Here is a 25,453-nt window from a genome sequence, read left to right on the forward strand (position 1 = left end):
AAGAGCAATCACTACTCTGGGAGCAGACTTTGACTGTAGGGATTAGGTTCTTCAGAGTAGTGATTCTCAACATTTCCTATTTTATGTCCCACTGATCAAAGAAAAAATAGGGTGCGGTGGAACCATTTTTCTGAAAAGGATATTTAAGTTTACAGACTTTGTGTTGTTATATTTATTATTTTTAGTAAGTCTGAACTTGCTGAGACTGAGAGGGAAAGACACCTTGGGGTCATGACAAAAACCAAAACCAAATGAGCCGCAGCTGTGAAAAAGACAATGTATGGTAGGGATTGTTAAGGAAAAGGGATTTAAAATAAAATGATATTGGTTATAATATTGACACTTTTATGGATCTAGGATGCAGGCTTTTTAGAATACTGTGTGCTGTTCTGGTCACTGTATCTCAAAAAGGACAACACAAAGCTGGAAAAAGTGCAGAAGGTGGCAAGCGAGGTGATTAGGGAAACGGAGTACCTTTCCTATGAGGACTTTGGGTTTGAGTTTGGGACTTTTCTGTTTAGAAAAGAGACAAGGGGGGACCTGAAAGGTTTATAAAATATTGCACGAGGTAAAGAGAGTGAACACAGAGCTTTTTCCTTCCCCTTCCCAAATACTTGAACTCAAGGGCAGGCATCCAATGAAGTTGGTGGGCAGTAAGATTTGGGAAGGACAAAAGGAAATAATCATTTACTTCGTGATTAGGAGGAATGTTATGTCCAAATTACTACTAGCATACCTAAAAGTCACATATAGGTAAATTGTGGCACATATGGCTGGCAGAAGACAGCACATAACACTTACCGGTGCACATAGGGCTTGACAGGGAATTTTCAGTGTTTTCATAACAATCAATTCATCTCACGTAGACTACCTCTGTGCCCCACCAGTTGAGAACCACTGCTGTAGAGGATTTCCATGAGCAGAGGAGTGGAGGGTGATTTTAACTGATTGCCACTTATGGCTATAGACCTCAGACTATTCCTTCATGCTGTTCCCAGGAATCCCCTGTCCCCAGGAACATTAGGGAGGGATTTGGGGCTGCACTGGGAGGCAAGGAACCTTCACTTTGCTGGCAAAAAAACTATCAGCAGAAGTGTTACACAGGAACCAAGGCATGGAACCCTGCAACCGAACAATTTTTAATCAAGCCAGTTTAAGGTTGTGTAATACAGCATAAGTACAGGTATATTGTAACTCAGAAAGCAGAAGCACATAGATAAACAAGACATTTATTTATTAGACAAATGCTGAAGGCCATTAACACAAGCAGAAGACTGAAATGTGAGCATGGTTAAGAAAAAAATGGGAGCTTGTATGACTAAACTCATATTAACAGTAAAACAATAACATTAACCACATCCTATACATTACCATCCTGTATTTTGTACACCAGAGGCAGTAAAAGCAGCTACCAGTATAGAGCAAAAGTCTCTGCCCCACACAAGCAGGTTACTCTGTGCTAACAGCTGCTAATGCAGCAAACGAGATCCTTTTAAGACAATGTCAGTCTCTGGCACAGCAGCATTTTCAGGCTCAGCTAACGTTTCCCTTGTGGCATTCAAGGATTTAAACCCCAAATGATTGGAAGAGACACCATCAGGATTTCTACTGTTGCTGTTATGGAGGGTGGTGGGTAGCAGAAATCTACCAATAATAAATTTCTCATTATCTCCTCAGCTAAGGAGATCACCCTGGAGAAGATAAAGTTAATAGGAGTGAAGTGTCAGTTTTGACAGGAGAATTGGGCCAAACTGGCAAAGTTTGTTTAACATCAACACTGATGAACAGAAAATGGTGCCCCTTTACACCTCCCTCCCCAACAGAAGGCATTGCTTCTTTCAATAATCTTTATTCATTTGCAGAATCATGTAACTCTTCTTCAATCCCCACAATGGAATCTAATTTCCATAAGAGGGGAGACAATGCCTCTTAATTATTATAATTTGCTCCTTAAAGCAATCCCTAGATACTCCTGGGAGAAAAATCAGGAAATAAAAAAAAATAAGTCTCAGAAACATTTATAGGCGAAGTGGACACCAGCAGAGACATCAAACTGAATTTGTAGAGCCTCATTCTCCCTAAATTCACGTCCTTGCACTGCTGGATAGCAGATTGCCTGGTGACTCATAGGAGGGGTTAAGATGGAAAGGAGGAAGAATGAGGAACTAAATGGCAAGGGAACACAGTCTAATCCGATGGGCTCTATTTATCCTTTTTGGTCTCTCCATTGAGGAGCTCAGTAGCAACAGGTTGCTCCTCAGAGATCTCTTCGCTCTGCTTGGATGTTTTCTTGGCTCTCTGATACAGCTCATTCAGGTTGAACTCCCGAATCACATTCTCCTGTGGCAGAAATGACAGACAAGCATTGCTTAGTGGCAGTCTCATATCCTCCCCCACTTGTTCAGTGCAAGGCTCACATCCTTATCTCAAGGAGCCATGGATTATGTCTCATTCTCCCTTTAAAGTCACTTTATACTTTTCAGTCTGTAACGAGTTTTATTTCACCAGCTGCTGTTAGAAATCTCCAAACAGAAGGTTATGTAGGTGTAACAGATCCAAGTATGTACGATCTTTTTATGTTCTAGTTTAAATTTTAATCGTTTATAGAATATATTATAGTTCACTGTTTTACAGAGATCCCTGACTCAGAAGTCTGAATATGTTTGAAAACTTTCTCTGCTGCTGCTGACTCCTGTCTGTATACAAGACAGGTGAGCCTCTTTCATACTTCAGTTTAGTGATTTCTGCAGCTCCCTTGAGGCTGGATGTAAATAAGGAATGTTTAACTGTATCAGCATTAAAGGTTTAATATTATTAAATAACAAGGACATTTTAAATTGCAGCTGTATTCAATAAGGTTCTGTTGAGTTTTTTATATTTGAAAAAATCAAAACTATTATCTAGCTTTAATGTCCTTTGTTACTAACTGTAGCGAATATATTCATCTTTACAAGTGGTAAAATCATTTTTGTTTACTTGGTAGTGGTATACTGAAAAAATAATCCCTTGAAACATGACTACATCCAGATTCCTGTCTTGAACTATTTGAATGTTGAATTGCCATTCCTGTTGTGTTCTTTGAACTATATTTCTTCTTGTTGTATATTCTTCGGCAAGTATTGAAACAATCATTCTTAATACATTCATACTGTTTGCCACAGCATCTCATTTTTCTGTTTATGAACACTGTGGTTCCTTGTGTTGGGAACATGGCTTGATGCAGTAACATTTGCGTACTGTGTCAGGGAATGACATAATTTACTCTCCAAAGCAACTGTTTTCTCCAAGGTAGTTTGAGGTGGGTTTGTTGGTCTGCACTAGAACACCAGGATTTGAAGCCAGTGGCATCTTAGAGACCAAAAAAATTTTCAGGGTGTAAGTTTTCAAGAATCAGAGCTCCCTTCTTCTGACACCTTGTCTGAAGAAGGGAGCTCTCTACTTCTTGGAAACTGATACCCTGAAAATCTTGTTGGTCTCTAAGGTACCAATCCTGCTGTTTTCTCCAGGGGAACTGATCTCTGTATTCTGGAGATCAATTGTAATTCTGGGAGATCTCCAGGCCCCACTTTGAGATTGGCAACCCTACCCTTAGAGTTTCTATCTAAAAATAAATGTCTGGAAAGGCTCTCATCATCTGATGCAGTAGTAGATCCCACCCCTCTGCGCCCATGTTATCTCTATTTCAGTAGGTATTTATTTTATTTGTCACTTACAGTCTGCCTTTCTCACTGAGACTCAACGTGGATTACACAGTGGGAAATAGTACAGTCAATTTCAAGAACATTTCCATAACAATGCCATAAGGTAAATAAACACTATTTACAAAGACATAGCATTAATAAGAATCCATACAGAGTTGAAGAAATTTTGAAATAGAACATAAGCAATTCTAGGGCTGACATTAGACCACATGAAGCACTAGCTCATAGAAGCACATATTTAAGACAACGGGTAGTACGTAAGGCAACATAGTCTATGGTCCTTAACTCATTAGCGAAGCATCTAAGAGCCCCTCCGTATAGTACAAATGCCTTTTTGAGTAATTCTGTTTTGCAACGTTTGTGGAAAGCTAGGTATGAGAGGAATCTAACCAAGAAACTTTATTTTTTATAAATGTCAGTAGACATCCAATGATAAAACTCTAGAATTTACTTTATATTTTTCATATCTATTAAATTTCTTAATTTTTATCTATTCGTTCAGATGAAAATTGATTCTAACTGCTTTTTATTTCTTGATTTGATTTTAAGGTTCATTCTGTGACTATAGGGCTTTTTTCTCCTGTTGCTACTAACTGGGAATCCTAAGATTTCTATTTTCTGGTATGATTTTTTCAATAATAAACATTAAATCAACTGAACGCTTATTAAGGATAGAAATCCATTTCTTTCTGAACTTTTTATCCCCCATAAACAAGAATGGCACGTTGTGGATTTTATGCACTTAGGGAATCTAAACCTCTTTACAATAATCTGTAAGAGATACTGCATGCATATGTAAATTGAAACCATAATTCAGAGCAGTCATGAATACATTATACTCTATTGAATTCTCTCATCTCCCCAGACTCTGCCCCTAAATCTCCAGAAATTTCCCAACCCGGATTTGGCAACCGTATCTAAGACAGCAGTTAGGGGACATTTATGTTTATTGTCCTTGACAAAGAAGGGGGAGGATCTAGTGGTTAATCTATCATCAAGGCAGTTTCTCAGAGATATCTTTTAAAATTGGGCTTGATTTTTTTTCCTATTCCCAAATACAATCCACTCCAGACCTGGGTTTACTTATTTTTCTTGCGATGAGATTTTTTTGACAGTGATGTATATGAGACTTCTGATATTTATTTATCTCAAACTACTTTTGTTCCTACATCTAGTAATCCTCTCATTTATGTATTTGAACAGTTAGTTTTGAGAGATTTACAGTGCAATCCTAAGAAGTTACTCCAGCCTAAGCTCACTGAAATCAATTACACTGTTAGTAAAGCTGGAGAATTCTCCCAGTCAAATTTGGCATTATTTATCCTGGAAGAACTTCTTCAAATGAATAATTTGTCCCAGGATGATTCCTCAGTTGTCAAGGATAAAGGAGGTGCCCTGTATTATTAAATAAAAAGAACTATTGAAGGGAGCCTGACAGTTACAAGATACTACATATTATGTGCCCAGACTTTTACGGATCATATTTGTTATATCATTACAACAACTGCCAGTGAAGCCTAGTTATGGGACATAAAGAACCCTCACATTTTAAAAATAAATCTACATCCTTAAGTTCTGGTCCTGTACATTGTATACAATCTTGACTAGAATCCTTTTTCAGTGATGTATTAATATACACGGTATATTGATGACATAACATTTCTGATTTGGATAACCTTCACATATTTGTTTTATGGATTAATACCATACATGATACTATTAAATTTACACGTCAACATGACAAGAATGCTTTTTCTTTCTTGGGTACTGAGGTGGTTAGAGAAAAAATACTTTAATTGTACATTCATTTACAAGTATCAGTTAGCTTTGTTATTTTAATGCTACTTGATCTACTGAGACTGTACTGGCTTTTTAACAATTTTATTCTATTTGTTATTAATAAATATTTGTACATTTTTACATCAGTAGTGTTCATTTGTGAGTAAGACCACCTTGGAATCCAGGAAAGGTTTTCTGGTGGCTTTTCCAGGTTTAGAGAAAGGCTCCTTGGGGTTCCAGGCACTGGAACAAAACACCTTACTTCCAGAGTTTCAGCTCAGAAAGGGGAGGGAAGGTCATCACAGAGGTTATCCAGTAGAATTGTTCAGAATGCTTACATTAGAGCTTAATAAATACTCAGGTGTGCTTTTCAATATTCACATTTGTCCTATTCCATCTAAAGGTGTAAACACTGACATGTGTTAAGTATATACCTGGATGTAACGATTTCCCCTTTAATAGTTTTAGAAGAACTAAGAATTTTAGAAATGATTGAAAATTCAAAAATAACATCTAGTTTTAATGTCCTTTGTTACTTATTATATTGAATACAATCATCTTAACGAGAGATCAGAACAACAATCCCTCAAAACAGGTCTACACCCAGATTCCAGCCTTGAACTTGAACTGCATTTGAATGTGAGCTGTCATTCCTCAACCATTATATCCTTTAAACTATATTTATTTCTTGTTATTTTATATTCTTCTGCAAATATTACTATAATCATTCTTCATATATTCACAGTATTTGCTATGGCACCCTGTTTCTGTTTCAGTATGTTAGCTCCATGTGTTCATGTGACAATTGCCCTGTTTTAATGTCGTCTTCAGGGACTTCACAATAGTGTCCTGTCAGCTGCAGCTGTGCTTGCAGGTCAGGACTACCTTTTGGGTAAGAATCATACAACAGAGCTGTCAATAGGGCATACTTACCCTCAAAACTCTTATGTCAATCTTTGTTAACAGTACTGGATTTCTTGACAGCAAAGTAATAAAAAAAAAATCTAGTAAATAAAATACCTCAGAGAAATTCCATGAGACCGCTCGTCCCTTTTTATCAATTTGTGGCCGGCGCATCACTTCTTTCCCTCCCTGGAAAAGGATTAGGGTGGGCAATTGCTTGGTAAGAGGAGAGGTGCTGACTTTGTACCTATAAAGAGACAAGTGATACAAGCTCCAAGAGAATCACAAAAGAAATGAATGGCCAAATTCCTCCCCCCTTACCTGCCCCCACTAATGGAGGTGGAGCATTCACAGTACTACAGTTCACAGGCAGCCAGAGGGGACACATCAGTTTTGGTCTGTTCAGCCTTTCCAATCATCACACTCCCAAGAAGACTCCTGGAACAAGGGCTTCTGAATATCTCACCTGGTGGCAACATCAGGGTAGCGGCCCACATCCACCTTTCCAAAACTCAGTCCAGTGCAGTTATACCTGGCGGAATGCAACAATGGTAAGATACCAAGCAGAAATGTTTAGGAGAAATACAAATGGCAACCCACCAACCAACCCCCCACAAAAAGCCTAGCTGCACACTGAGTAAGATAGAGTACAGGTTACCAAAATGATTATTGAAGAATATATGCCAGAAATGTATTATCTAGTTGTTAAGTTAAATGGAAAGGGAAATGAGACAGCATTGTGATATAATAGGTAAGCTTAGAAGAGAGTGAAAGTATATGTTTAATAGGTAAAATAAGTTTGAAATGAGTAGGGGAAAATAGATAAGGGGTTGGAAAACTGTTGGAAGTCAACAAAAGGGGGGGGAAAGGGAGGGGGTTAGAATTGGAATTTTTAAAGGAAATTGATTGTAACGGACATTAAAATATTTCTAATCCAATAAAAAACTTAAAAAAAAAAGCCTAGCTGCACACTGTCAGCTGATTACAGTGCACTTCCCCCGTTCTCTCCCGTTTCAGCCATTCCTCTTGAGTAGGCACTACCCCACTGAGAGACAGCAGAATCACTGTTAAGATTACAGACATACACTTCTCAGGAACTGGCCTAATGCAGAATTTCTAGGGAAAGGATGATCTGTTAGGCCTAAATTTTTTTTAAAAACTTTCTATGCTAACAACAGGCCATCATTATGAGACACAGGATTTTTCAGAGATGTTGTGCAGCCCATACTTGACCTAAAGCTAAAGTTTCAGGATAAAAGGCCTATGGCTCAGCGGATTGTCTGGCAGAGCTATTAGAATCCGTGGAGTTTTAAACAGAACCAGTCAGCAGCTACTGCCACTTATCAGTTCAGCTACTAGCACTACAACCCTAAGCATAGTTACAACATTAGAAGTCTACTGATTTCCGTGGATTTAGAAGGGTGTAACTCTGCTTAGGACTTTACTGTAGATACCTTTTCTCTTCCTTCCATGTTCAGGGCTGGTGCCAGGGTTTCTGGCGCCTGAGGTGAGATACCTACTTGCGTGCCTCACTCCAGCCCTGCACAATGACGTCACTTGTGATGTCTGTAGAGCAGTAAAATCAGTCGGCTGCAGCAGTGAGTGGGAGGGGCCAACCACCCCACTTGTGATGTCATCACGCAGGAGCGTCCCCCTCACCTGAGGCAGGCAGCAGTGGCGAAGGGGCAGGGAGGTGGGCCACTTCCCCGCTCGCTGCCGCGTTGCCTGGGTGCCCTGCTCACCGAGAGCCGGGGCAGGTGGCAGTGGCAAAGGGGCAGGGAGGCGGGCCACTTCCCCGCTCGCTGCCGCGCTGCCTGGGTGCCCGGCTCACCGAGAGCCGGGGCAGGTGGCAGTGGCAAAGGGGCAGAGAGGTGAGCAGGGATGTGGGCCGCTTCCAGGTCGGGTGTCATCCAGGGGCCAACACAACACCTCCTCCACAGTTCAGCGCTTGAGACGGCTGCCGGCACTGCCTCCATGGACATGCCGGGCCTGTCCATGCTGCTTCCCAGGGTTTATTGAAATATAAAGCCGTTCCCCAAAGCTGGTTTTCTTTAATGTTTCTTTGCATGAGGGAAAATCCCAAAAAAGAACAAGATCATGTAATATTTTTATTAGGGCCAATCAAATTGATACTAAACATTTTGCAAGCTTTTGAGCTCTTCATTTTGTTCTTGGTTTTGGATTTTCTATAGAATAGTATCCAATATATATCCTATACAGTGTGATCTAGGTGCTTCTTTTTATTGGTTACAATATTCTTTCCACCATGTGAGAGGAGACATAAATAATAATTTTAGCTTTGGTTCCGATATGACCTGTCCAGCAGACAGGTGCATTCATATATATATAGTTTTACCCCCACCACCTCCATTTTACAAATCAGGAAGGTATACATATACCCTCTCACCATGGATGAACTAGGATGAAAGAACAGCCCTGGAAAAGCACCATCACCACCACCAAAGGAGGATGGAAGGGGGAACTTCTGCCAACTCAGCCCTGTGCATCCTGTAGCTTAAGTAATGGTGTATGTTACTTTCAGCTTTGAAAATAAGACAAAGTCCTCTCCCCCATGTTGTACGTATGCTAGGATGCCAGCACAAGACTTGGGCTCACACAGACAGCTACATGCCTTATATTCCACTGTAATGTCCACCAATTTTGCCTCAGAGCTAGGACACAGGACTACTCGAGTTCTTTAATTAAAAATGATGCACTCACTTGAGAGACAAGTCAGCATAGATGGGAGCAAATGACTGACACTCATTGGACCAGTTAGCAAAGAATTCAACAATCCAGGTTACCCGTTTATCCCGTGCTAGTTCTTCCTGTAGATAGAGGATTCAAGTTACTGCCATCCACATACTTCATTGATACACATAGTACTTGCAAAAATTAGAAAGGAAATTATCTTACTCATGAGGTATAAACATTCATCCGCTAAAAGTTCTTGCAATCCAAAAACCATCGCTCCAGATCAAGTCCACCACAGAAAGACACATGCAGACCAAATAGCACTATATTATCTAAATACATGAGCCAGACAATGGTCACACCGTGCTGCTGGAGAGTCCTTGTCCTAAGGGCAGACTCTCTGTGAAGTCAGATGGAGGTGCAGCTCACAGCAAGATTTCTTTAGTAGACTTCCTTCTATCACTTTAGACTACCCATAAAACCCTTTTTCTTTACTCACAGTTGTAGGCAGAAAAGCTCCCCTCAGCAAAACTGTCAGCAATTTCCTCAAGCAGGCCAAAGAGCAACCAAAGATCTTAGCAGACATTTACAGGTATGTGAAAGACAAAATACTCACATCTATGGTTTTATCGCTGAAATATTTGATGTATTCAGGTCCCAGGTATAGAGGTGGCTTACAGGTCATCAGGAACACTGAAAACGCACACACAAAAACATAGCTAAGCACCATGTTGGACTACAATCAACAATTCACATAGGCTTCCTAAGAGGTATTGTTCAACTGGCATAAATTCCTCAGAGGTGACAGCATTCATGTGGGATGTGAGGAAAATAAGTTACATTTACTGTCACAAATTCAAGTATCTTCTATAATTAAATCATTCAAATAATAAAGAACTATGAGATGTTTGTTCTATGGTAATCCAGGATGTACAAGATGAGAATACAAAGTAATATTTCAAACAACTGCCTTGGATGGACTTATGAGTCCAGAAGGTCTTAAGAGGCAAGGTTGATTTTGAATCTAATTATCTTACTCATGATCTCTGAGACCTGCATAAGGTGCTGTAATCTCACCATGTGCAATGAAGGATCTTACCTATGCACAGAGTGAGGTAGAGCAATCCCATCCGGATGTCAAGACGGAAGAAAAGGATGACATTTGCTACTTTACTGAACATGAAGATATTTCCCACATGTTGGTCCACAGTAACTTGAAAGAAAGAAAGCAGTTATGTACATCACTGCTGGGTCAATGAGCTTCTCCTGCAAGTGGGATGGGTACAAAATGCTTGTGTCTGAAGCCAAAACTTGACGGTTTGGGGATGCTTTCTCTGCAAGTTTATGTAACCTTTGTTGAGTCCATGATTTGAAGAATTCTAAGGAGCTTAATCTTACCCAACTCTCATCTCAATCTGTCTGCCTCCCCTCACCCATATCGCTTCTAGATTGCTCTTCACTTAACTCCACCCACAACATATTAAGGTTTGGTCCATAAAGGCCTCACCTCTCTATCTTGGATAAACTCTATGAAACAAAAGAAACAAGATGGTTGTTGGGGGTTTTCCGGGCTGTATTGCCGTGGTCTTGGCATTGTAGTTCCTGACGTTTCGCCAGCAGCTGTGGCTGGCATCTTCAGAGGTGTAGCACCAAAAGACAGAGATCTCTCAGTGTCACAGTGTGGAAAAGATGTAGGTCATTTTGTATCTACTCAGGAGGGGTGGGGTTGAGCTGAGTCATTCTGTAAGAGTTTCCCAGGGTGTGGAATGCTAATGGCGGGAGGCCTACATCTTTTCCACACTGTGACACTGAGAGATCTCTGTCTTTTGGTGCTACACCTCTGAAGATGCCAGCCACAGCTGCTGGCGAAACGTCAGGAACTACAATGCCAAGACCACGGCAATACAGCCCGGAAAACCCCCAACAACCATCGTTCTCCGGCCGTGAAAGCCTTCGACAATACAAAAGAAACAAGATTTTAGACAAGTGGCTATGTTATTTTGTTACTGCAGTAAGTCTGGAGTAACAATACATAGGATTGTACTGCTCTTTGTAGTATAAGCTTTTGTAAGCCTCAACCCAATTCTTCAGATTTATTAAACATTATCAGTTGACAGATACACATACAAGGGTACAAACAGAAGGACAGGGAGGGGGAAGAGATAATGTGCAATTCAAGAGATAGCATGTCACATTACTATGCAGAGTGCAATTGAACACAAGATACATTTAAATGAGTAAGTGAATCAGTTAGAAGGACCAAAGGAACAATAGCTCGCTACTGAGCTTGCCACTTTCAGTCTATAGAGACCAAGCCTGATAGCGTCTTATCTGCATAAGAATTGTAACTCAGCACTACAAGGTGGAGTCTCCCTTTGAAATTTTTTCTTATGTGGCAAGGTCATCTGATACACTAGGGAGGTTAAATGTTCCCTCAATGGTTTCTGAGTGCTCTCATTTTTAAACTCACCACCATTTGAAGCCCCTCCTCAAGGAGGCATGCATATTTAAAATAGAATTACTGTGGTAGAAGGACAATCTTCTACCATTCATCCAAGAATCTTTAAACCTATTAAGTCCTTTGTGTATCAAATAAACTACACAGCACAACCTCACTCTCTCTATTTGCTTAAGCTGAACACATTTGCTAATAACTTACAGCACAGGCAAACTATGCCTGAAGACTCCTTTTCTGATTATTCCAAAAGTGGTCACTCTCATGTTAAAAATCTCTTTAATTCTAGGAGTTTTATTGCAGAAAATTGTAATATAAAAATGCATTAACTTACTGGATCTGCGGTTCTTCATCATAACAATGGCACTGAGGAACATAAGGATCTCCACTTCTCGCTGGAGTGTGTGTGGGGGAAGGGGGAAAAGAAGAGAAAGGAGATGAGTCCAGATCCAAATTCTCATAAGACCATATCACATTTATCTCTGTTTCAATACATATGCCATTTAAATACCACACACTCATTTCTTTTTCTATGCAACCCTACTACTATCATGCCCGAGTCGGAAAACAAAACCCATTCTGCAGTTACTTGAAATGTCCACAAAGAAAGGGTCATGTGAACTTTGTAACATACCTATGAGGGCAAGCAAAACAGATGAAATAAAGAAGGCCTGGATACAAGCAGATATAACCATTACCATCAACATAAACTTATTTGGCAGCTACAGGATTCCCTCTTAAAATGCTGACTCTACATATTACTCATGGCTCCAGCACCCCAATATTTTCAAGTCACAGTTCTGTAGAGTAACTGTTCCTGGTGCAGGCAAAAAGAGAGGGAGATAATGCCGCATCACTACAGAAAGGGTGGGTTTTCCCCATTTAGTACTATTGGGGTAAACAGCACCACTGCCCTAGCAACCTATTTAACAGTTGATGGGTTTCCTTCCTTTTGTCTTTCCAGGTAGCCTGCAGGCCAGATCCCCCCACCAGAAGAGCTGTTGAAAGAGCAGAGCTGAAAAGGCTGAGGATTTAAAGCAGGGAGCTGTTACAAGATAGCATATGAGAAAGAAAAAAAAAGAGTGGCGATGCGATGAAGAGACAAGTCTGGAGTTGCTCCTGCTTGAGATGATAATTTTAAAAACTGCAGCCTTCCAATGATGGCAGCCTTGCCATTGGCCCTTTCAGGAGATGAAATACGGCCGCTAACAGGAGAAGGAATAGGTTAGATCTTAAAAGTAAATACGCCGCCCCGAGCATATTTTTTGAGGGCAGAAGGGAGGGAAACAGACCCGCCTCCCTCGATTTCCCCTCCCGGGTTCGTAGACAGCGGAGGGGGGCAAGGAAACCCTATTGAACGGCTTACTCGATGGAGCATCCTGCCGACCGCATTTGACTTACGCCGTGTAAGTCTCTCAGTGACTCACGGGAAAGGCAGACCCTAAATAATGTTAACAAATACATAAAACCACCGCTCAACTGGAAGGCGCGGAGAAGGAAAGAGGAGCAAGAGACAAAGAGAAGGGATGCAGAAATCGGGCAGGATCTTACCCAGTCGAAGTCACAAGGGTTCCCGTCTTCGCGCTGGCTGGGCAGTCCTTGGCATAACGGTGGGACCTTACGCACCAGGAGGAAGGCGACTGACAAAAGAACTGAGAGCGGGTAATAGGGCTGGGCTAACCAACGGCAGATTCCAGGCACCGAGTAAATCAGAGCGAGCAGCGGGGCCAGTACCGCCATCTTCACCTCACACTGTCCAACTCTAGCCCTCACCTTCGCTACCTTTCTCTAGCACCTACAGTCGTCTCGTTTTCAACTAATTGGCCAGCACCGACAACAATCAAAGAAGAGGCGGACCTAGGGAGACATAACTCGCCTTGATTGGCTATCTCCACACCCTCTATAGGCTATGCAGAACACAAACAAGGGCACGATTTCACAGCGCTCGCGTAGTTGACGCACTCTATTGACGTTAAACTATCACTAAAAATGCGCCATTGCGCTGACGAGACAACCGACCAATCAGAGGATGACGGGGTTCTTGGGCTCTCTGACCAATGAAGTGGTAGGAGTGCGTTGGAATATTCTCCAATGAAAGCAAGGCAAACGGACGAATGCCCAGATGTGGGGCCAATGGGAGGAGAATGCGCGGGGCACGCTGGGATAATGGAGAATTTTTCTGCTCTCTTCGGGGGAGCAGAGCCGCCTCCGTCTGCTACCGCTGCCTCGCTCGGCTTTGGTCCTGGAAAACCGGGAGGTCCGGGGAGCGGGCCACCCCCAGTACCTGCGGTGACTCCCGTTGGAGAGGAGGTGGCCCGTAAGGCGTCGGCTGCCAGCGGTCCTTTTTACCTCATGCGCGAGTTACCAGGTAGCGGTCGTTGGGAGGGCCTCGTGAGTTGCGCGTGTCTGGACATTGGTCATTTAGGAATATTAAAGGTTTTGTCCAATAGGGCGCCTCAGGGACGCCCGATCGCCAGTTTCCCCGCCGCTGTGAGGCTCAACGCTCGAAGCTGCGGATCTGGCGGAAGTGTTTTTAGTGACGAAGCTGGATTGGCAGCTGCTGGAGCCAATGAGGAACGAGATTATCTCGAAGAGTTCTGTCGGTTGCCACTTGCCGTGTTTCCAACGTGCCTGTTGGGGGTGGAGGGGTTCTTGGGCCCGAAAGCACTCTATGGGGAGTGCTGTTGAGTCGGCTGGCTCTAATTATTATCAGGGCTTTTTTTCAGGGGGAACGCAGGGGAATGGAGTTCCAGCACCTCTTGAAAATACTCGGCAATAGTGCTTGAAAATAATATTTCAAAGAATCCCGTTTCTTCCTCATTTCCCTCTTGAGAGTTCCGTCACCTCTTTTCCCAGAAAAACCCCCAGCTGATTATGATTATCAATTTAATTTATAATCCGCCCTCCCTGCAAGCGGGCTCAGGGTAGGCTATAGCAATAGATTAGAATTACCATAAATAAAACAATAAAATCACAGACTCAGTTATCACAAACATAATTTCCAGTAACCTAGATGGGTCCCCTCCCCTTTTCCCTGCAGTCATACACATAACTCCAAAGGAAGGCTTCTGAGGGATCCAGTCTAGGAGAACAGCCGTTGAGAGGATGTCTGGCTCCTCTGGGCCACTTCTTCCCGAGAGGCCACTTACCCGGGCTTTGCCCGGCTTGTCAGCTTCAGTTCAAACCCAGTTAGCTCTCTTAGACCCTTCTGTTGATTTTTTTTCAATTTGTGCAACCTCCAGTTGCATTAGTTAACCACTTCATTTGGTTTTGAATGGAACCTGTTTACCAGAGTCAGGCAAAACAAGTTTTCTGTGAATAAATCATTAGTTAAATGACCAGAGCTTATTTGTTACATGATTTGCATGGGAGAATTTAGTAAACTCACCAGGCATGAACGAAATCTGCATGATCCTTGTTGTATTTCAACTCCTGGGGCCATATGCTAGTTACACATCCCCTTAAACCAAACCCTACTAGTTGGCAAAGGAAGCTATCAACAGAATGAAAACCCCAAGCTGAATTACTGATCTTTCTCTGCAATATTAATACACCAGTCTCTTGTTTTGAATATTCTAATACCCATTTGTTGAGATTAGACAGTTTTAAAGTTACCATGAATTCTTTAGTAGCCTGGATGTTCAGTGTAAAAAAGAGAAACATTTATCATTTCCTTTGCTTTCCTGCCCTGGTAGACTGTGATGCCTCCTGAAATTTTTGTACTCTGTGCCATCTAATCTAATAAAGTCTACAGCAATAAGTGAGCTCAATTTCAAGGATACAAACTACACTGGGCTTTTCCTTCATATGCCCACTCTGCTCCTCCTTGACTTCCCATTTTGTTATTTGTATTGGCCATTCAGCCTGATGAAAAGTTCTGGCATATCAAACCTTGTTCACCCTTTTGTGATAGTTTAATAGGCCTTAATAAAAAGGTATTACTTTACTCATTTTTAAATGGACCAATGTATTTACCAACATTCTTTATTTCATGCATGTAAGCAAGTATGGATGGGAGTACCTTTTCAAAAATACATGCATCTCTTTCTGCCCAGAAGTGTTCATATAATTTTTACCAGTCAAGTGACCGCTAGAATCAAAAGTACTTCCCTTCTTTCCTCCTGACATTTATTGTCCACCTTTCTCATAGAGACTCAAGGCAGATTAGACTGTATATAAGTTAGTACAGTCAGTTTCATGGACATTTCAACAAACAATGTAACATGGTATATAAATGCAAATGTGAAAGATTTAAAACCAACAGAAATCCAATACACAGATTTGAAGAAATGCTGAAAGAGAACATTAGCAATTCTAAGACTGACATATTAAACAACAGAACTGTCCAGTAGGAGGAAAGGAAAACATCGTAGTAACCTTATTTTCGTCACTGAAAGCATTCTTGACAGGGCTGAAGGAGTGGGATATGCATTCTTGCCACCTATGTTAGAGGTAGGGTTTTGAATGTTTTCTTTGTTATTCTTTAAATGTGAATATTTGTCAAGATTGAAAAGTACATGTACTTTGAACAATTGGTATATTAAGGTTGCTGTAGTTTCACATTAAGCACTCCATTTTCTGTGTTTTTGCAAGTTGTCTTGTTACGTTATTTAGCCCCTCTTTCTTCCATGGAACACAAAACAGCATACATAAGATTCCCACAAAGTCTTTTATCTAGGCATTGAGCAAATCAGCTGCATTTCAGTAAGTTTGCTACATCATGTGTCTTAAGACAGTACCCTAGCCTTAATTTATGCTTTTGAAAATGCTCAGGGAGGCTTGCCTGGCATCCTCCTTTCTGGCTTTTAGGTGGCAGGTGATAGAAAGGGTTGGTTTGAAGCAAAAGAAATACTTTTATTTCTTGTTTTTGTTTTGTTGTGTGTTTTGTTGTTGCTTTTAAAAAAAAACTTGCTAGGAAGACTTCTGTCAGCATAGTATAGAAGTTAAATAAATTGCCTGTAAGACTGTGGGTTAATATTAAAACATAAATCTAATTTCTTGTGCCAAGAGTTGGTAAAGCCCAGCGGAGGGAAGCCTAATCCTGAAATTTGGGCATTAGTTGTGGGTACACGTGCTTAAAAGTTTCATTGAGGACAGTGAGACTTGCTCCTATACATGCATAAGATCAGGTTATTGTATTTGATCCCTTACCCTAACACACCAACTCTGTGACACCTGAAGAACTGTTCCTCTTGCTGCAGTTTCTCCCATTTAGTTATCTTTTGCAACATAAATGCTCATTTCTTTGGATAAGTACTCCTGGCCTAAATGTGTTGGTACCTAGAGGTTTCAGAATGCTGTGGTGGCTCCAGATAATGGTCACAGAGTGGCTGGTAGATGACCGGGGTGGGGGGGAATTGCATACGCTCCATACCTTGATGAAGGAGTGGGCTGCAGAAGTAGTTTGGGTCATAATCGAGTTTTGTGTACCACTCCTGCCCTATTCTGAATTGTGGGGTTTTTTTCGTGATAAACTTTATAACAGCATGTGTTACAATGTTCTTTTGCACCAGGCACCACTGAATTAACGGGGAGCACCAACCTCATCACACACTATAACCTCGAGCATGCCTACAACAAATTTTGTGGCAAAAAGGTGAAAGAGAAGCTCAGTAACTTCCTGCCTGACTTGCCAGGAATGATAGATCTGCCAGGCTCTCATGACAATAGCAGTCTGCGTTCTCTCATTGAGAAACCACCCATCTGCGGGAGCTCATTCAACCCCATAACCGGTACCATGCTAACAGGCTTTCGTCTCCATGCAGGCCCGGTAAGTCAAAGATGGGAGCTGTATGGTGACTAAGGATGAGGAGGAGAGGACATATTTGCTGTAGCTGGGAAATGAAACTAGAGTCTCCTGTAGAAAACCTGCCTATACTAGAAAACCTGAATGTTGTATGCAGCTAGGTGAAGCTATGGTGATGAAAGAATATGGGGAAAACATGAAATACTATAACCAGCATATTATTCATGAGAGGCTAAGATCAAGTTTTGAGTCATAGAATCGTAGAGTTGGAAGGGGCCATACAGACCATCTAGTCCAACCCCCTACCCAGCACCATGGGATCCATCTTGTTTGATTGACTCAGCAGTAATAGGAGAGATCCCAAGCAGAATATGATAGAACTCCTTTGCTTTGTAATGGAAAGGAGTACTGCTAGGTAGAGAGCATCTGCTTTCCCTCCCTTGGTTACTGAGCAGGTATGAAGAATAAGATTAACCTTTGAATTTCAGTAGAGTATTCTGTGGAGAGTGAGCATACTATTTTGTTGAGGGTGCAGCAGATAGGGTGTGTTACAGTAGGCTGGGGACAGTTGTGGAAAGTGATGATAGCAGACCTAAACTTCGCTGTGTTTGGAAATTTGGGGGCTGGCAGGTAATATCACTTAGTGGCATGAGAACAGCTGGGCCATTTTGACCCAGAGAAGCCCTGGAAATTCTGAGCTGCTAACAGATTTCAGCTTTGCAGAATGTGAATGACTATGAGTTTTCCCCTTGGAAGTCTTGAGAACTTTCTTCTTCATAATTATCCTCTGCAACAGCAGACCAACATGATACTTTCTGTACTAACGTGCCTTTGTTTCTTTTTGTGTTGCTGCAGCTGCCAGAGCAGTGTCGCTTAATGCACATCCAGCCACCTAAGAAAAAAAACAAACACAAACACAAACAGAGCCGTACCCAGGATCCTGTCCCTCCAGGTAAGATGCTTCCTCATCTGGTGCTGTAGTTGCTGTCCCTCCCTCCAGTAACCTAAACTACTACTACTGCTGCCGACATATAAGTGATGCCTTCTTCAATTGCTGGCTCTCTCTTGGCAGAAACACCTTCAGATTCTGACCACAAGAAAAAGAAGAAGAAAAAAGAGGATGATCCTGAGCGAAAAAGAAAAAAGAAGGAGAAGAAGAAAAAGAAGGTAGTTTGCTAGATAAGACTTTAACAACCAAGCCCCTTTTAATTTCTAAGAAAGTTAAACACTCTGTTCAGGAAGGAAGGCCATTAGATCTCAGGCCTGTCCCCCACCCGGGCCTGAAATTTTGTTGTTGTTCATGCTGCTTCCATTATCTTACTGTATTGTTTTTAGTAGTAATCTGTCTTGAGTCTCGCTAAGAAATAAGTACATTAACAAATAGTATTTTCATCCTTGGTTTTTTTATGTCTTTGTCCTCAGAACCGGCATAGCCCTGAGCATCCAGGTGTGGGCAGCTCTCAAGCCAGCAGCAGTAGCAGCCTCCGCTAAAGTCCTGCCAGAAAGTAGAGAGTTCCAGGAGAGAGTTCCAGGAAGGCGGTATGAGCTTGCTGACAAAAGGAAAAGCAATAATAGTGGAGCCGCTGCCAACTCATACTTTCTCTTCACCTTGTGGAGCACCATGTAGAAGATGACTACTGGATGGAACTTCTGGGACTCCACTGGTCTCTTTCTAGGGAACAGTCTGCTTAAGACAGAAAGCAGACTTTTGTCAGGGAGCCTTGCCCATTGTTTCAGACTTTTTTTTGTACAAAATGATCCTGACTAAGTTAGGATGTCTCTGTCTTGGATTTTAATTAAATCTCTGTTGGAGGAGATGCAAATGACTGAAGGAATCCTGGGATTGCCTCCTCACTTGTCAGGGGCTTGTAAGTAGCTTTGTAATCTTCTGCAGATAATTCCACTGGTGGGGCATTGCTTCTGTTTACCTCTGGATAGGCTAATAACCTGACTGCAGACAGGAGCTCTCTCTGAAGAGAGAAAGGTAGCACACTGATAGAAGCTGGGAAAAGAGTTGAGTTGGATTTCATGTCCTAGGGATTAAGCTTGTTGGATAGAGAAGCTGCTTTTGCCCTCAGAAACCAAGTGGAGGCCTTCTGAGTTTCAGTACTGCTCTCTAGACCTGCCATCTTCTGTGGTATTCTATTTATGTATGAGTTGCTTACCCAAGAACTATGTAGAATTCTCCTTGGGGTAACAGTGCACATTTCATGCTGATCTGTAGATCAGTTTAGGGGATAATAAAGATATAGCATCAACTTCATTCTGTAGAACCACCTTTAGCATAGAACATTTGGTAGACTATAGTCAAATGCAGCAATTTGGGTGACAAGCTGGAGTGCAGAGAATCTGCTGTTTTATGCTAGATTCCACAAGATGGGTGATGTCACTCCTTGGGAGAATATAGTAAAATGTCTGAACACTTGGCAGTTTCATACAAAGTTCATACAGTCAAGGGAGTAGAAATAAGTAATAATGGGCTTGTAAATCATAGTGGTGTGGTAAGGTAGATTTCTCCATATTTCCATTTTAAAAATAACCATTACTCTTAAAAGAAATAAGCACTCTGTAGCAGGGTTTTGCCCCTTGCACTGCCTGCCTCCTTAGCTAGACCTGCTGAAGCCCAAAGCTGATAAATTTTGTACAACTTTGTTGGCAAAGCATTTCTGCTGCTACTAGGACAAAAGCTAGAATGAGGTAACACAGTGATTGCATTAGCACCAGCTACCTTGGCCCAAGAAAACTGGTGCAGCCTCATGCTTTCCCCCTCCTCAACCGATAGGTCAGCTTACATCATAGTAATCTGTGGTTACCATAACATAGGAAGTGGGGGAGGGTAACTGCTAGTAGACATGCAGCGGCTTGTGAGTGATATCTGTACAAGAATTGTCATAGTGGCTCAGTTACTTCTGTATCATATCCACCCTCACTAGGACCCTGTGTGAGAGCTAGTAGCAAACAAATTAGCACCATATACATGTCTTATATGTACAATTAGTACAAGTTAAGTTACTTGTAAGTTACTGATGCTAAAATATCTTCCAAGTAAATAAGGTTGTTAGTTTTCTGTTACAATCAGACTGTTTTTCCATTAAAGATCACTATTACCACCATAACACTTCAGAGGTGGTAATGAAAGGGTTACCACTGGATATACTAGATGCAACTTTTGATTGGTGCCTTGGACTGAAAAAGCTCCCGATTCAACCCCCATCCTCCTGCCTACATCTTGATTCCTGTGGTTTCATTGAACTGAATCTGTTTTCCTTCTGCTTCAGCTGATTAGTTGTTCATATTAACTTAAACTGTGACTGCACCTCCCTCCTCTATTTTTAGACATACATCAGTTTGTTACAGAGAACAAAGTGACAAAGGAGGTTGGCAAATGAGCTCAAATAACAAACCTCTGTTCAATATTTGAAGCAGGCAAAGGTTTATTATAGGTTGCATCCGTCAGCCTTCTCTATCCATTACTTTGCAGGGGGCAAAATGAGACTGATGGAGATGAAATACATGGCTAATACCTCTTCTGAATCCAGTGTGGATAGTTTTTTAGTAGGTGTTGATAATAAAGGAATTTTTAGTCATATAATTTAAGCCCAGTGTGTATTGTAGCTAGAAATGAAAACAATGTTAGTTGATAAGGGTGAATGTTAATCCTTTCCCCAACCTCTGCCCACACCTACCCTTCCATTCATGGGTAAGGCTATTGTTAAATTGAGAGGGTAGGACTGTCCCTCCTTCTCCAGTCAGCATGGTTTCCAGATAAAGAACACTACCTCCTGAATTTAAAAGCATCATAAACATATTGCCCTAAAGACAACTGTAGGCCTGCCTTCCTCAGAGTTAGAAGTAGCATAGGTGGTTCTCGCACCTAACCTGCACCCAGGAAGCTTCATGGAACAATGTTCGTTAGTGTGCATCTATGTTTTATTTTTGTGAAACAGTTGCAGTTCATTCCTGTAACAAGAAAAGCATGGGGTGTAAGTCAAGAGGAGGGGCAAATTAGGGTGCCATTTTTTCTTGCAGAGATTAGTAACACCACTGCAACACAACTGAAATTACTCCCAAGGACCACTTTTTAAAAAAATAATGTAATATAACCATGCCAATGAGCTAACTTGGATAGCCCAGGCTAACCTGATCTTGGAAGCTAAGCAAGGTCTGCCCCGGTTAATATTTGGATGGAGGACCACCTAGGAAGTCTAGGGTTGCTATGCAGAGGCAGTCAATGGCAAACCACCTATGAAAATCTCCTGCCTTGAAAACTCTAGAGTCCCCATAAGTTTACTGCGACTTGATGACAAAAAAGTCAAAGCATTTTTAGTTAGAAAAGCAGTGACCCCATTTTTAGTTTGTAATGCATTTTTTGTTTTCCTTTTCTTGCAAGAGAGCTTATCTTTTCTGTTATTGTACAGCCCCTGCTCTTTCCACCTCTAATCTTCCTCCATTCTAATTTTACGATACCACCACCCCCTGCCCCCATTTCTGCTTCTCCTGCAGGATCTCAGAAATGGAAGCACAGAAGGAAGATTTCACTTTCCCACCAACTAAAAGTGCATTTGAGATCCAGGCTGATCAACTATGTGCCTGGAAAGGATTCGCCCATTACCACCCCACTGTTGATGGGCTAAGCTACTCTGACAAAGAACCACTAAAGCAGAGCAGTTAAACTATGGTCTGAGAAAGCCAGGGAGCTTCCTGAGTAACCCTGGGCTAGTCACACCCTCCAACCTAACTCACAAAACTCTTAAGAAAAAATGAAGGGAGAGCTCATTGGAGGATGAGCAGGACAAAAAATATGCTCATCCTCATGTTTGATGGGCTATAGGTGTTGGCCCAGAGAGGTATTGAAAGGGCAACAAACTGCAGCTATTTGCAATTTCCCTTAGGGAATTCTTCTTAACTTTACATTGTGCTGTTCTGCATTGCTCTCTTTCCCTTCATCCTTGGGTCTTATCAGGCCAAAAGGAGGCTACTGTGTTAATTAAACTAAACTATAAAGATTAGGCAGTCTTACCTATCATGTTTCAAACAAAGCAAAACTTAATTCTGTGTCAACAGAAAAGAGCCAGTAGCACCTATAAGACTAACAGAATTTGTGGTAGGGTATGAGCTTTTGTGAGTCACAGCTCACTTCTTCAGATACTTCTGCCTGTCCTTTAGAAAGAAATGAATCACAGTGCAGTAGCATTTTATTACTGTTGAGTACAGTTAGGTTATAACCATCGCTCAATGGCTTGTGCCCTTTATATATATATAAAGGATTTGTTTAGGACTGTTCCTTTCTGGTAGAAGTACATGAAGAAACACTTGAACTGAACATTAGTCATGATTACCTGACACAATCATCTCTCTTATACAACAGCAGAAGGCCTTCCTTTATGGACATACTATACAAACACTCAATTAGGTTTTAATATCTGCAATTAGGTTTTAATACTGCAAACAGCAGCTGTCTAAGGAGTAAACAACACATCTGAGTGGAGCAAATGGTCATATTCTCTTGAACACAAGTAGAAATCACTGTCTGACATGGATATTTCATTTGGGGGGGGCAGCTGTGCAGGGCCAAAGTACAGAACATTACAGATTCGAAAACCAAAGCTATGTGAACGGGCTGTTGATTGGGTATATCCTCTGCCTGCAGTAGAGATTTGTATCTGGTTGGGAAAGGAGTGAGAATGCTGTTTCTCCAAAGACACTTTGTTTCAGAACAAAGTAGTGACATAAAAAGCCAGTGTGGGGGAGCAGGGTGTGGTATGTCTCAACATTGACTAATTTCTGTGCACCACCCTACCAAAGTCACTACTGTGAGGCTGTCATTCTTGGCTACTTTTAATGCTGTTCTGGACAAGGAGATTTTCAAAGTATGAGACCATCATTCAGTTTGTTAAAGAGAAAACCATGGGAAAACACTAAAAAGGTTGGGGGTGGGTAGAGCTATTATGAAGGAGCTGGGTTTGTTTGGCAAAGAGAAAAGGATCACAAAGGGAAGCTACTGTTTCAGAATAAGCTATACAAATAAACACATTTAAGAAACATCAAGCAGAAGAACTGTTCAACTATGTAACTGACTGCTTAGTAAAGCTGTAGAATTTTCTTCCTCAGAATTTGTCCAGGAATAATGTGTAAATCACGTGTAAAGCAGACTGTACTACTGTCTATCATAGGACCCTCTGCACAATTGTGCTGTCAAAAAGCAGGACCCAATAATGGATGCCTCAAATTACATTGCCCCGCAGAGCTCATGGTTCAGATGTTTTAAGCAAGGCATATCATGTATAAGGGAGGCCACCACCATTCCTTATCCCCTAACCATGTTAATTGGGAATGAAACAAGCTTTTCTTTTAGATTCTCTACTTTTAACTGCAACAAAGTTAATATAAATTGAACAGGCACAACATTCCTCATTGAGTACCTCTATGCTAAGAATCAACATGTTAAATTCTCAGCTGCTATAGTTACAAGGCACACAGCTAGCCTGTCTTGCATGGAAAAGTAGAGGCAGTCTTTCTTCCTGTGCTTAAGATAAAGATGGTCTCTTCCAACCCACTCAGTTGTAGCAAGGTAGCATGACACATCTTGTCCACTGATGCCACCTTGAGTACCTTGGAGGAAGATAGAATAAAAATAAGGTTGCTGCCTGTTTCCATGATCATTGGAGTTCACCTTTATTATAAAGCAGTCTGATGATTACTGCCCAAAGCTGGTCTCTTCCTTTCTACAACCCTGTTAGGATGAATAGGGAAACTCTTTTCTTGCAGACTGTGTGCCACGGGCTTAGAGATAGCTTTCATGAAAGAGCTTGTCAGTCTCCATTACTGTACAAGCAGCAACTTACTTAGTTCTTTCAGGTGACAAACAATTAGTGGGAGATCAAACCAATTTTGAATGTGTTTCTCCTTGAGGCAAAGTATAATAGAATCAAAGATCTGGCTGAGAATTGCCGGGAAGGCTTTTTTTACAGGAGTAAGAAGACTGTACTGTAAGGAAATGGTTCAAAATGAATAAAGATTGTGCAGTATATTTATTTGTAGTCCACCTTTCTCACTAAGACTCAAGGCAGATTACATAGTACAAGTTAATGTAAGCAATAGCTACGGCTGAGACTGACAAGATACACAAAAATCCCTTTCCAAGCTTCATTCAGAATATTGTGTAGTTATAGTCACTCGCAGTGTGTTTGACATTGTCAGATTCTGCATAACACCCTGGTTATTAAGGGTATAGGAGGGAATGCGTAGAAGAGACCTTGTTCCCCAGGGATCTGGAAAGCGTCTCCCAGGGACCCTTAGTCCATGCCTGCCAGAGAGCAGAAAGTGCTGGCCTTGGTGATTTCTGAGATTGCAAAGAGGTCCACATTGGGTGTTCCCCATTTTGCAAAAATAGGGAGTAGATATTTCAGCTTGACTGACCATTCGTGGTGAGGTTTGAACACCCTGCTTAAGGAGCCCGCCCCGTTGTTTATGGTGCCTGCTATGTGGATAGCTTGGGGGAAATACACTGTTCTGTATGGTCCAGTGCCATAGGTCCGTGGCTTCAGAGCACGAAGCCAGTGAGACAGTTCCGCTTTGCTTGTTCAGGTAGTAGAGGGTAGTCGAGTTGTCGGTGTGGACCTGAACCCTCTTGTTGCACAGGATATCTGCAAAGGAACCAATAGAGTAATGGATTGCTCTGAGTTCTAGGAAACTGATGTGCATAGAGTGTTCAGATTGTGACCACAGTGTGCTCCCCAACCTATGAGTGAAGTGTCTGTGGTGACAGAAATGTCCGGTAACTGGATTCCAAAAGGTGTACCCCTAAGGAGGTTTTCGTCACATGACCACCAGTTTATGGGTCTGATTATACCTCTTGAAATGGAGAGTCTCCATGGTTGGGAGTCTAAGTGGATCAAAGTGTCTGAGGAGCCAGTTTTGTAAAGGTCTCATGTTTAGGCAGGAGAAAGGCACCATGTTGATGGTGGCCACCGTAAGATCTAGAAGTCTTTGAATGTCTCGTGCTGATTGGAAGCAATTCGCTTGAAACCTGTGGACTAGAGCTCGTAGTGACCTGGTTCTGTCTAAGGGTAGGAAGGGCTCTCCCTGTGGTTGCATCCAATCTAGCTCCTATGAACTAGATAACCTGAGTAGGAACCAGAGACAAGTTTTTCCAATTTATAATGAGGCCCATAC

At 41.6% G+C, this 25,453-nt stretch overlaps 2 protein-coding genes across 2 annotated transcripts; one reads left to right on the forward strand and one right to left on the reverse strand.

Moving 5' to 3' along the window:
* Positions 1–1,215: 1,215 nt before the first annotated feature.
* TMX2 (thioredoxin related transmembrane protein 2) lies at positions 1,216–13,470 on the reverse strand. The gene is made up of 8 exons (XM_054972726.1): positions 13,084–13,470; positions 11,867–11,927; positions 10,177–10,290; positions 9,694–9,770; positions 9,105–9,211; positions 6,850–6,915; positions 6,501–6,630; positions 1,216–2,340 (listed from the first exon to the last, which is right to left on the reverse strand). The coding sequence occupies exons 1-8, from the start codon at positions 13,270–13,272 to the stop codon at positions 2,203–2,205; spliced, it is 882 nt and encodes a 293-aa protein (XP_054828701.1). The 5' UTR covers positions 13,273–13,470; the 3' UTR covers positions 1,216–2,202.
* Positions 13,471–13,641: 171 nt separating this feature from the next.
* On the forward strand, positions 13,642–19,104 carry MED19 (mediator complex subunit 19). Its single transcript, XM_054972698.1, has 5 exons — positions 13,642–13,900; positions 17,046–17,302; positions 18,134–18,230; positions 18,351–18,445; positions 18,701–19,104. The coding sequence occupies exons 1-5, from the start codon at positions 13,666–13,668 to the stop codon at positions 18,767–18,769; spliced, it is 753 nt and encodes a 250-aa protein (XP_054828673.1). The 5' UTR covers positions 13,642–13,665; the 3' UTR covers positions 18,770–19,104.
* The last annotated feature ends 6,349 nt before the right edge of the window (positions 19,105–25,453 follow it).

The sequence above is a fragment of the Eublepharis macularius genome, chromosome 2 (assembly GCF_028583425.1).
Source record: "Eublepharis macularius isolate TG4126 chromosome 2, MPM_Emac_v1.0, whole genome shotgun sequence".
Taxonomy (NCBI): Eukaryota; Metazoa; Chordata; class Lepidosauria; order Squamata; family Eublepharidae; genus Eublepharis; species Eublepharis macularius.